The sequence below is a fragment of the Pithys albifrons genome, chromosome 1, assembly GCF_047495875.1.
Source record: "Pithys albifrons albifrons isolate INPA30051 chromosome 1, PitAlb_v1, whole genome shotgun sequence".
Classification (NCBI taxonomy): Eukaryota; Metazoa; Chordata; class Aves; order Passeriformes; family Thamnophilidae; genus Pithys; species Pithys albifrons.
In genome coordinates, this window is record NC_092458.1 from 121742594 (window position 1) to 121755157 (window position 12564).

At 50.1% G+C, this 12564-nt stretch overlaps 1 protein-coding gene across 1 annotated transcript in view; it reads right to left on the reverse strand.

The window, feature by feature from the left end:
- The window catches only part of PDE9A (phosphodiesterase 9A), a 49561-nt gene extending 45601 nt beyond the window's left edge, over positions 1 to 3960 (reverse strand). Inside the window, exon 1 of the mRNA XM_071566288.1 lies at positions 3527 to 3960. Coding sequence (XP_071422389.1) covers positions 3527 to 3595 — 69 coding nt within the window. The 5' untranslated portion in view covers positions 3596 to 3960. The remainder of the gene's footprint in view (positions 1 to 3526) is intronic.
- Between the last annotated feature and the right edge of the window lie 8604 nt (positions 3961 to 12564).

The window sequence follows — 12564 nt, forward strand, 5'->3', positions numbered from 1 at the left end:
CAGTAGTTTCTTCATGGAAAAAAAGATTAGGCATGAGCTGGGGGAAATTTTCCTGCTGATGAATTTTTAATTCAAAACAGATTAAAGAGGAGTTTTTCTTTAAAAATGCAGCCAAAGGGTTAACAATAACCTTATGAAGGAAAATAAGACTCCAGATACAGCTTAAGTGTGGCAGGGCAAACCTCACCTCTCTGCCGAGTTTGGGGGTTTGGGTGCTTGACCCCATCTAGTGGCACTCCAGGAACCATGAGAAATCCCAGCCCATGGTGGTAGGTTGCGATCACCTTATCCTGTATGATACACAGCCATGGCTTCCCCTGTCCTGCTATCTTGCCCTTCACCTTGCAGCAGACTAGGCTGTGGCAGGGCTGGGTCATGGATGTGTTCTCCTGTGTGCTCAGTCCCAGGTACACGTGTGTGTCCAGGCAGGCGGGCAATGAACTGATGCCTCTCTCTGAGAAAGAGCATCCTTCAAAAATAAGTAAACTGAGTGGTGCTTGTTTCCCCCAGGTGAGCATCCCCTTATGCAGGTGCTGGATAAGGAAGTGCATTATGCTGTAATGTCATTTTTCAATCAACTTCCAGAACAAGTGACTTTTTTGAAACAGATTTGTGTGTGTGGCCGTAACACCACAAAATCTTTGATCTTCCCTCTCCCACATCCCTGGCACGATCATCCCATCTGCCTCCTACTACATTTGGTGCTACCTGTGCCTGCTTGGCATGTGGCTGCCCCATGGGAGACCCCCATCTCCTGCCCCTTGGCTGGGACACAGCTACCAGTAGTCTGCAGGCACCCTTTTTGGGGATCTTGAGTTCAGCTGCCAGTGGGGGTACCATGGCTGGTGTCAGCTGGGCTGGGCTGGGTCACCTCAGGTCCCTCCCAAAGCTGAGCCCTTGCTGTCCCAGCATGGGGAGATATTCAGTCAGTTCTGCTCACTGCAGGAGAGCTCATCACTGTGGTGAGCTTTGGTGAAGGCCATTTTGTCCCTGCTCATGCCTCAGAAAGATCAGTCTACCTAACTGTGACAGAGAATTGGGAGCCTTTATGGCACAGGAAGGATGGGGTCAAGGGGAGAGCACAGGAGCTGCAGAAGTTGTGGAGGCAAGGGCTAGGATTCCCCAGGAGTGATGCACAGCAGCACTGGGCTGGAATTCCATCTCCTCCCAGACTCCCACTGCCCTCTTGCAGGAGGCTACTGGAGTCCTGAGTCCTGGGTGTTCATTAGCACTGGCCTTGAAGATATGGACCTCAGCTGTTCCTCTGGAATGTGCTGGCCATGGTGTGGTCTTGCTTTCAACCCCTGCTGATGGTGCTTCCTCTATTTTAGCAACTCCTGAGAAGGACTTCAAAGACAGCAAACTCTCCTTTCGTAATCACCGTGTCCCTTTGCCCTCCCTGCTGTGTCCCCGTGGACCTGCCAACACACAAACCTACTTAGCTTAATTCCACACTCGTGTTGCAGAACGCTTCCTCTGCAGTGCTCAGGTGCCCAGGGGAGGCAGAGAGAGGTTCTCTGAGGCGGTTTTGTCATTTCGTTTACTCCGGTTCTGAGGTGAAACAACTTCTCCCAAATTCAGCAGCACACCCTGCGGCCGAGCCCAGTAGAAATTCAGGATAAGGCCATGGAAACACAACATTGCCTGCAGAAGAACTGCCACCAGAACTCGTGCTGTGGTAGGATGTCCAGTTCTACTCGACTCTGATGCCCAGCACCAGTTGCAAGTTGGAGCTCAGCCCTTTCAGACTCACCAAGTGCTGTTAGGATGAAGCTCATACCTCCTCACTGGTTGACAAGTAGCTTAGCATTGATTTAATGAGTCCCCTTTAACAGCCTCCAATGCTGCATTCCTTGAAAGATTAAGGGCCGTTGCTTTATTTTTCCCCTTCAGCTTCTTTCTAATGATGTTGTTACTGAGGCACAGGAGAATCTGAGATATGCCCTGCTTACCGCTGGGTGAACCCCATTTACACAGCACTTTTACTTCAGGAATCCTTCCAAACATTGCACAGATGGAATTTTACATCTGACAAAGGAAACAGATAACATTTATCGAGCTTAAACCCCTTTAATACCGCCTGGGTTTGCATTTGCTTGCTCATGTGACTGTGCCTCTTCTGTGTTTTTAGTGTTAAAAGTACTCTCCAGAGGCTGCTTTGAGAAATGCTGTATTTTTTTGAACCAGTATAGATGACATGTGCTTTATTGACATCTATGGAAACACTCACCATCCTTTCAAAATGTGGCAACATTTTTGTACTGAACTGTACAGGTACCAGGGAGCTTCATACAATCCTTGCTTCGAGGGGTCATCAGGCAAGCAATTCATTAAGCCCTGGCAAAGGAATCAGTGCCTTCAGCTCAGCAGAGCCGGCACAGACGATCCCGCGGTGGCAGAAGGACCATCATCACGCCTAAGACAGATGAGGAGGAGCAGCCTTCTCTGGGGAATCTGGCACAGATTTGGATTCTCCAAGGTCTTGTTGCTGAGGACACGACTTTGGCGGTCGCGGTGGGTCTCCAGGGCAGTGAGCGACAACGGAGACGTGCGTGGTGGGATGGGACTGTGAGTATCAGCTCTCCATTTACCTCACTTCGGTGAGCACACAGCAAAGGGGAGGGAAGAGAAAGCACATCTCTACTGTTTCTTTTTAAAGGAGAAACTAAGGGCGGGGATGGATGAAATGAAAATTTAGAGCAGGAAGACGAGAGGCATTTGCATTTTGCAAGTCAGAGTTTACTTGATCTGAGAGCCTCGCAGCAGCGCTCTGTTACTGAAAAGGCACTTGGTTTGTGGCCAAGGAATTGCTGACAGAAAAAACAAAGAAAGGAAAAGAGACTTGCAGAAACGCGGCGGATTGTTCCTCTTTAAAAGCAGTGGGCTGTCAGCCCGGCAGCGTGCGAGCTCTCCCTCCAGCCAGAACACATTTCTCCCGCGGTTCCTCCTGTGCTGTGAACCGTGGTTAACCAAACAAGCGGTGAAGTTTTAATTAAGGTTTATCAGCATTTCACGAACAATTTGGCAGAGGCGGCGGGGCCCCCGCAGCCCCCGGCGATGCCGCGGCCCCGCAGCCCGGCCCCGCCTGCCCTTCGCCGGGGCAGCAGCAAAATGCCCATCCCCAAAACCCTCCGGACAGCCAATCTCCAAAGGACTCGGTGCTTTCCCACTGCCTGCGGGAAAGCCTCGCCACAGGCAAAACTTTGTAAACACGTCGCGACGCGGCTCCGGGAGAGGAAGCAGGGATGCGAACCGAGGATCCCCACGCCGGCAGGGAATGCTGGCAGCGAGTTAACGCTGGCAGCGCCCAGCCCTCCCCTCTGCCAGCCTCCCCTTCCCTTCAAATAAACATCCGTGTACAAAGCAGAAGCCACTCCAGATTCCCCCCTCTTCCCCTTAAAAAGCGATTTGGAGCCCGCACCGGCGCTGAGTTACGAACACGCGTCCGACTCCCGGCACAGAAATGGGGCGTGCAGCGAACACAGCCCGTCCGGAGACGCTACTTCGTGAAAAACAGTAAAAGTACCTTTTGAATTCTTCCATCAATATCCAAATAAATACACTTGGGGCGGTAAGTTGAGGAGGCAGATCCCATCTTGCTACGGCTGGGCTTTCACCGGACTTGCTTCCAGTGTCAAAGCAGCAAATCAGGTTTATCCCACCAAGCCGAGCCACCGCTGCCTGGCAGTTTGGTGTCCCCGCTCTTCTGTATCCCACTGCACTCTCATTCTGGGAAGGTCCCTCCTCTAACATGCATGCATTTTGCTGTGCCTCTGTCTCTCTTTGCCACCTCCTTTTAGTTTTGCTTCCATCCAAATCCAGCTGCTTCGGACACAGAAACACATAGACTCCAGATGCTGCCTGCGAGTCCCCGCTCCATTCCCATGGCAACAACCCCTCCTGGCTTTAGGGCTGAGAGCCGCTGGGCATCGGCACTGTGGCTCTGACCCTGAGACTGACCAGCTCCTGTTACGCACCGGTAGCATGTGGCACTTATCCTTCGGGGGGTGGGGGTGGCCTCAGGAGGGGGAAAATCCTCCTTCATCAGGGTGGTGAGAGATGTAATTTGATTTTATGATGAAACAGGACCATAATTATTGATTAGTGCCTCTCCTGGTGAGCTGCTCGCACCCTGCAAGCAGTGTGGTGGGCTCCCACCTGGAAGTGCCCTGTGCTGGAATTGTCCTTTCAGACACTGCAGCTGAGGCTCGGACCATCTCAGCCTAAAAACCCAGCAGCTCAATTTCCACATCCCTCCTGTTACCATTACAAGGAAAGAAAGAAAACACAGCAGCTTTACCCCCCCTGTAAGCTCCAGAAGCATGAAGAAAGCCTAAAGTCCACGCTCTCGCCCACCGCCATTCGTGCCACCCCCAGAGTGAAGGAATTTGTTATTTTAAGGGACTGTGAAGTATCCTGGCAAAGGCATCTCCCAGGAGAAAAGCAGGAGGGAGCAAAGCATCGGCTCTCGCAGCGGATGCCGAATGCCATCTGCCGCGCCCGGGCTGTGCTGCGCTGCAGAGCCTGGGGGAGCTGGAACGGCGGCAGCGCCGGGCGATGCTCGGTCACGGACGGGAGGGAGCTGGGGAGGCAGCGGCTTCTCCGCCCTCGCAGGGGCAGAGGTGCCTGATGGGCTACAAGCCCACACGGCGGCTGGAAGCAGCATCAGCTCTCCGTGTGTTGTGATGAAGGGGCTGCAAGAACATTTCCTGGCTTCTTCCCTCAGTGCTCCAGGCTGGGAGAGCCGGGCTTGGGGCAGTGGGGGCGGTGCTGCCCGCCCTTGTTGTAGCTGGAGTGAGACACACCTGACCAGCGGCCTTGGCTGTCCCTGCAACACACAGGGCTCTGCCAGTGTGTGAAAGCGGTTCCTAAAGGCCGGAGGGCTGAGAGAGTCCCAGAGTCCGTTTGGGAGTCAGGACGGGGCTGGCCTTTCCGACTGAAGCCAGGAGAACTCCTAATGCCCTGAGAGCCAGTGGCAAGGTAACTCTTTCGGGAAGTGCAAGCCTTTGCTTCACATCCTCTCTCTACCAGCTTGGACCAGTCCAGGAGAGAGACTTTGCCACTGCTGGGCTGTCCCCTGGACTATGGTACAGTCTGTCCCACAGAATCATAGAATATTCTGAGTTGGAAGGGACCCACAATGTTCATCAGAGTTCAGCTCCTGATCCTGTACATGACAGCCCCAAGAATAACACCATGGGATGTCCTGGGGACTATTTTGCAGTCTATCCCATAGATTGTCCTGAAGGCTAATCTCTTAGATTATTCCATAGGCTATCCCCATGCCTATTCTGACATGGGCACAACTTCTCCCACTTCTGTACATCAGCCATGACTTCTGTGACCCATCACTTCCTACCCTGCATTGCCTGAATCCTGTTTTACCATGATTCAGTCCTGAGTGACTCGGTTGATTATGCCAAGCAGCAGGAAGATGGCCAGGCACAAAAATGCAGCCATTTAGAAAGAGGCATCAAGAGCACTCACACTGGGAGAGGCACATGGGGCATTTGGTCTTTAGAGGAGGAGGCTGAGACCTCCCTCTGCAATGTCCCACTCCTGGAGTGGTCAGACAAGGTCACTGGTGCATTGAAGGACTTGATCACACATCACTGAGATATCTAATAATCAGAGTCTCACACTGCTGAGCATCTACCTTTTGATTTCCATTTAAAAAAACAACCAGCTTCTCTAGTCACCTCTGAAATCCAGGTGATGATCCTGGTCCTGCCTCTCCAGCCTTCTTGTCCTATCTACTCTGCCTAAAATAGTGTTCCTTAAGCTCCAGCACACATCCCCATCCCCTTAATTATATTAATACTTTTTGGAAAAATTGTTTTGCTGTAAAATTTCTGACCATTGTGCTTTTCAAAAACTTTTCATGTAGAAGCGAGTCTACAAAAGCTGAGCTCCCAGAAATTTCAACAAAAGCCTGATGCAACTGAAGGCACAGATCAAGTCCATACCTGAAAGGCAATGAAAGATAGTATTCAAAGAGGATGTGCAGCTCCATGAGATCCCTGCCTGCCTTTAGTTGGCTTAACTTTCCCAAATTTCTTAATTTAGTTATATGCTGTGCAACACAGGGCAAAAATTACCTGGAAGCATTGTCCTATCTTATCAATTCCTTCCACAGTTGATCAGCTGGGCCAAATCCAGGCAATACAGTGCCAGACAATTGCCTTCAAGGAGTGTTTTGCCCAGCTCACGGCAGCACCAGGCTGTTTTCCCCTCCTTGACCACAGTCGGCACATCAAGAGCCGCACAGCTTGGCTTTGCCTTCCCTGAGCTGTTCACTGAGGCCAACACACGCCTCTCTGTACACTCAAACCTTGAAAGTAGATGTGCCTTTTGGAGAGCTGTGGAGCTTGAGCCATTGGCCCAACAAGCTGGCAGTGCCCCAGCCAAATGTCACTCCCAAGGACTGAAAAAGGCGCTTCTGTTTCCCGGTCCTGGCGCCTGCTCCATGTATGTGGTTCAGAGGCAGCTTTATTAGGGTTTCCAAGGTGTAACCAGAGGATATTCAGATTATACATGGTTTGCCCTCAGACTTGCTGTGCTGAGACACAAAGCACCCACACTGGCTTTGCATGGGTTGAGATCTCCCCCTGCTGCAAACGCTGCTCAAAGGGAGAGGGAAAAGCTTTAGGGATCAAAAGGGCTGCCCAAGCCACTCTCCATGGGGGGCTGGGGTGGGATGGCACCATTTCTGTCCCCTCCCATCCCTGCCTGCAGCTGCCACGATGCAGAGGAGACTGAGGTGATGAGCCATCGAGGACAAAATGGGGCAGCACCACAGACTGGCAGCCCAAGTGGTCTCTCCAAAGATCTGCCCTCATCAGTCATGTCCCAAGGTAGCAACATCTTGTGCAATAGTCTCCCCAAATGTTTCCTTTCCCCTAAGCATCCCTATCAATCCCAGTTGCCTATTTACAGCCATGGGATGGGGTGTCCCAGGCTTGCTTCCCCAGTCCTGCAGTCACTGGGCTCACACTGTGGCTGCCCCAGCCTCTCTAAAACCTGGTTTTCCTGCAGCACTCACGAAGTTAGGTTTCCCTTGCAGCCTGCTGTGAGCACATCCAAACCTGGAAAGTGCAGGGCAGGGATCTTCAAAGGGATAAAGATAGGGTGAAAAAAGCAAGATAATTTAAACCTTTCAGTGAAAGATCTCCTGTTTTCTTCAGAGAAACCCATTTCCACATGTTGTTGCTGAACATTCTTCTCCCACTCCCTGCTGTGCTCTGGCTCTCCTTGCCCTCCGGGATGAAGTGAGGCATCTGGGTGCCCTTCCTGCTCCTGCTTTGCACCCCAAGGGGCTGCAGGGCTGGACAGAGCACCAAATAGCTCAACCCACCTGGAAGAGCAGGGAGAGAAAACCTTGGGGCTCATGCAAAGCACAGAAAGTATCTGGGTGCCCTTGGAGGGGGCTGATTAGAGTTTAAGGTTACATTTGGAAGTGCCTCCTGGGCCACTGTGATTTCAAAGGTGCAGCCTGGCCCCAGAAGGTGATGGGCAGCTGGAGCATGACTCAGGCCAAGCATTTCAAGGGCAGTGATATATTTTCAACAAAGTTTGCCTAGAAGAAAAACCAGAGTTTTTTTCAAATGAATTTTTCCCATACCTACTCCATATCTAAGCCTTCCAGGTGTTTCCTCTGCCCACTAGTCCCTTCTCTTGCAAGTCCTCTCCTTCAGCTGCAGGTCTCCTGCATGTGTTTGTCCATGTCCACAAGGCCTTGTTCTACTGCTTTACCTCTCCATGCTGTTTCCCTCAAACCTGCCAAAATGCCAGATTGCCTTGGAGCTGGGAAAGGTTTCCCCTTCACTTCCACAGCTCCTCTTCCTCTCCCTATTTTGCTCAGTCTTCTCTCCCTCCTTTTACCATCTTTGGTGTTTCGCTATTTTTCCTTCTGGATTTTTCTCCCCACAAACCTAAAGTCCTGCAGACTTTCTACAGGAATTAACTTTCCATGGTGTTTACTCTGCTACCCTTGGCTATGGCAGTGTGAGCTCCTCCATGCAGAGCATGGCTGACCTTTCCAGCCCAGCTCTCACTCCTTTCCATAAGCCTATGGAAAGAATATTCCTTGCTGCAGCATATGGAAATTTTAGCTCACTTCTTTGTATAGTTTTTTTATACACTGCCAGGTTTCCACAGGACCCGTCCTGGAAATGACCATATTGAATGTTAATTAGAGAATGATCAATTATTAATCTTGGGAGCTTTATATGATTCGTCCACATGGACTTTTGTCTCATTTGCCCCTGGAAGGCCATGCTTGGCCCTTCACCACACAGCACCTCAGCTCTCCACCTCACTCTTGGCTCCAGCCTCGTTTCTGGGTCTTGTTGCTCATCCCAGCCCCATCCCCAGTCCACCTGCAATCGCCTGCATCCTGGTTTCCATGGCAAACCCCCAGGAATGTGGGTTGGAAGAGAGCTGTGACATCTTCTGACGTGGCTGGTCCGGGCACCAGGGTGCACTTAACAGACCTCTGTGGGTGGGAGACATTTTATTACTCACTCAAGAACCAGCTTTGCTCTTTAATCCAACAGTGTTGGCCACCTTGGTGATAATGCTGCCTTTCTTCTGTTTACAATGGTTGTTACAGTTCTGGTACCAGTAGTTCTCTTGTGTCTTGACACTGAGATGTACCAGTTTAAAGGCTCAAATCTTGGAAAAGTGCAGCAAACACTGTTAACTCACAAATACTTGTCCAGCATATGCTGGCTTAGAGAAAGAGCAGACTCAAGCCACAGGGAATCCTACCATTTTATGAAAGCACGTGTCCAATACAGCATCTGGCAATCCTTGACTTTTATCTGTTGAAGAAAATCCGCTTCTTTCTCCTGCTCTGTGTTAGGAAATTTTTAATAATCTGTTTTCTAAAACAATACCTGGCGGGTCCCAGGTTGATTTCCTGAAGGTCTCCCAGTGGTGCAAACCCCTTGCCCTTCCCTGCTGGGTGCAGAAGCAGCTCAGCCTCCACAAGCATTTCCTTTCACTGCAGCACCAGCATCAGGTCCTTGGCACAGCACAGCAACAACCTCGTGTCCTGATTTCACTCAGAATACTTTGCACCACCCAGGTGACCCCTTCTCCCTCCCAGGAGCAAGCAGGACCTCGGGAATCTCCATGCCCCATGCCATGGTGTGATGTGCTGCCAGCTGCCTAAGGAAAGCTTTGGCTGCCCTCTCTTCCATTGTAGCCTCTCTGCTTGATTTTCAGCCTCCTTTCCCTCTCTGCTTTGCATTTTCTACCTCTTCCCTTTGTTCCTCACTCCATTCCCATCTCCTTAATCCAGCTGTCTGCTCCTAGGCCTTCACTTAAAGTCTGAAGAGAGCCAAGAGTGCCTTGTGCCTCTCAGTCTCGCCCCAGACTCTGCTGCAGGACGTGGATTGAACAAGGCAAAACATACACATGTGCCCTAACTTGCTTCTAACAACCATGCTGCATCCCTGGAATAGAGCTGCTGGGAAAGCCCAGCTAGGAAAGCTGTGTTTTCACAAGGTTATGGAAGAAATTAGGAGACCCAACTGGAACTTTCAAGGAGCTGATGAGAAAAAAAGAAATGAAATTAAGTGTGCCTGGAGTCACCCACTAGATCATGCAGAGGAATGGTAGCCAAGAAGTGGAAAAATCAATTCCCTCTACGGGGCGAGGTTGGCTCATGCTCTTGGCAGGAAAGCCTGAGCAGGGGCTGCAGCCCATGATCCCAAACAGGGTGGAAAGGGATATATGGCTCAACTTGCAGAAAACTGCCTGGCATTTTATGTGGTGCGGGAAAGTGAAGTTCCTTCAGATGCCTGTTTTGGGAGGCTGCCATCTGAGCAGCTCAGAGCTGTGCAGTGACTCACTGTAAATCAGCTATTCCATCTCTCTGACAAGCAGACCTCAGACACCCTAAAGTCTTGGCAACCTAAAGATTAACCCGAAGATTAAGCGTTGCTAATACCAGTGCCAGCCTGATGTAATCTGTTTCACAGATGTGGGGGCTGGGGCACAGGGGTGTCCCTTTTGTGTCTGAGCCAAAGATCTGACATGGGCAGAGCAGGAGGAGTCACTGCTGCATCCCTGACTCACCCCTGGGTGCCTCCTTGTCTGCACTCTGACGATCACCCCCTCCTGCAACAGGAGCCACCACCACATCAGCAGCAACGTCTGTGAAAGGTTTCACTGCTCGGGGTTGGGAAATTGCACCTCAGCTGCATCACACCCACATCCCATTAACATCAGAGCAAAGCCATGTGAATTCCTGGGGGGGGTTAGCAGAGAGGGACTTTGAACAGCTCTTTGCACTACATTAAATATTAGACTTTCTACGTTGACATTATTTTTAAAATAGCTTCATAATGTCTCAAATCTGTAACATTTTTGTATAATATACATATTTTCTCGTATTTGTTCTGTTTGCACAGTGGTTGTTTCCATTAACAGACTGAAGCACATTTTCTCAATAAGAGTCTCAGCTTTTAGGGGGGAGGCCAAAAAAAGCCACAGACTGTGTGAAAAAAGATGACAAAACCCTCCAGTAGCACTGAAAGTGTCTGATCTGCTCCATGAAAATACTGAAGGCAGCATGAAATGGGGAAATTTTAAACTCTTCTTGCCAAAGAACTAAGTTTGAGTGTTTCTTTTCCCAGGAGTGTGACCTAGACAATCACCCATCACACATCTTTGCAGAGCGTTCTCATCATCTCCAAAAATCACAGGTACAGCCAAAGAAACTCGACAGATTGGATGAGAAGTCATAAGTGTCTTCTTTCAAGTAACACATTTGTGGCTCTTCTTTTAACTTCTCTCCTATTTCCTGAACCTGACTGTTCATCCATGTCATGTACATAAGCTTTCTGCTAGAACTCTGAAAGCCAGAAACTCTCACTAAGGAAAATTGAACTGAGATTTTCATGCAGTAAGACAATTCAATTTCCTGAGGAAACAGTGAACATCATGAATTAATGGTATGGTCAGGAGAAAGGGCAGTGCTGAAGTAATACAGAAAATGAAATGGAAGTAGCTTATAGGGGGAGGGAGTGCCTTGTACAAAATCTGAACTTTTTTAAAAATACAGTTCACTGTGAATTCTCCAGCCTCCATTTGACTGAACAGAGGCCAAGTTTTCACCACAGTGCTGGGTCTCAGCCCAAACCTCCCTTTCCCTCCTGCACCCTCCTTTTCTTAGAGATGGCCTTAGACAAACCTTTTACTGAGAAGCTTCTCCCAGAGGGGTCTCCTTCCTAGTCCTTCATCCTCCCTTCCTTCTTCCTGTCTTTTTTTTTGTTTGTTTTTGAATGAACTTCACTGGATTCACCCAGATTATTTTTTTAAACCTATCTTCCTGCTTTCAGCTGCTTCCACACAACTTGGACACTGGATGTGAAGGTTTTTTCCTCCTTGGATCTCTCCCTCTGTCCAAGTGCTTGACAAAAATGCCGGCTCTTAGCCCTTGCCTAAAAGCTTCTTGTAGGCAGCAGACAAGTTTTCAGACAAGAAACTGAGATCAAGAACATACAGAAATAAACACAGAGAAATAAAGTAAAAACCCAGGAGACCGCCACTGAATAGGGTACAACATTGTGTGCAGCTTGTCTCTCCAACCTCACACCTTTTCCTTGCACTTTCACTCTGTTTCCTGCTGCTCTTCCATCAGCATCATCTCCTCTGACCTCTGCTCCTCACTCTGTCTCACTGTCTTCACCTGCCACAACTGGAGGGGCTCCACACTCTCCCCCCTGCCCCACTTCATCCAAGGATGAGATCTCCCTCCAATCTACCATCCAGCCCCACTGCCAGCAATGCCAACAGCTCTCTGCCTCCTCCTGCCCAAGGAATGGTGCCCATGAGCAGCAGCAAAACCCCAGAGCCAGAATCACTCACCAGCAAAGCAGGACTCCTGTAGACACACAGGGCCCTGCTTGCTTTGGAGTTTGACCCCAGCGCTAGGGAGAGTGCCAAAGGCAACACAGAGCTTTGTTTCACTTAATAAAATGGTGCTTTCGGTCTGTTTTCCTTCAGCACACCCCTCTCCCCTCCTCCCACCCAAACACACCACAGTCCCATAGTGGGGACTGAGAATGGGGCTGTGTTTGGAGAAGGGGAGCTGCTGTTCAGCATGTGCCTGGTTTGTGTGTGCATATCTGTGTGCACATCCATGTCTGTGTGAACCTCCATAAAGCTTTAAGGCATGACGAGTATTATGAACATGTTTCCTTCCCCCCCCCCTTCCCCCGCCCCAAAAACACACACACCACTAAGACATGTGGTGGATCCATGAATTAGATATTGCTGGTGTGTCACAGCATCATAGAATCGATTGGGTTGGAAAAGACCTTCGAGATCATCAAGTCCAACCCTTGGGCCAACTCCAGTCCCTTTACCAGATCATGGCACTCAGTGCCACGGCCAAGCTCAGTTGAAAAACCTCCAGGGATGGGGAATCCACCCCTTCTCTGGGCAGGCCATTCCAATGCCTGATTACTCTCTCTGCAAAGAATTTTTTTCTGATCTCCAACTTCAATGTCCCCTGGCAGAGCTTGAGCCTGTGCCCCCTTGTCCTGTTGCTGA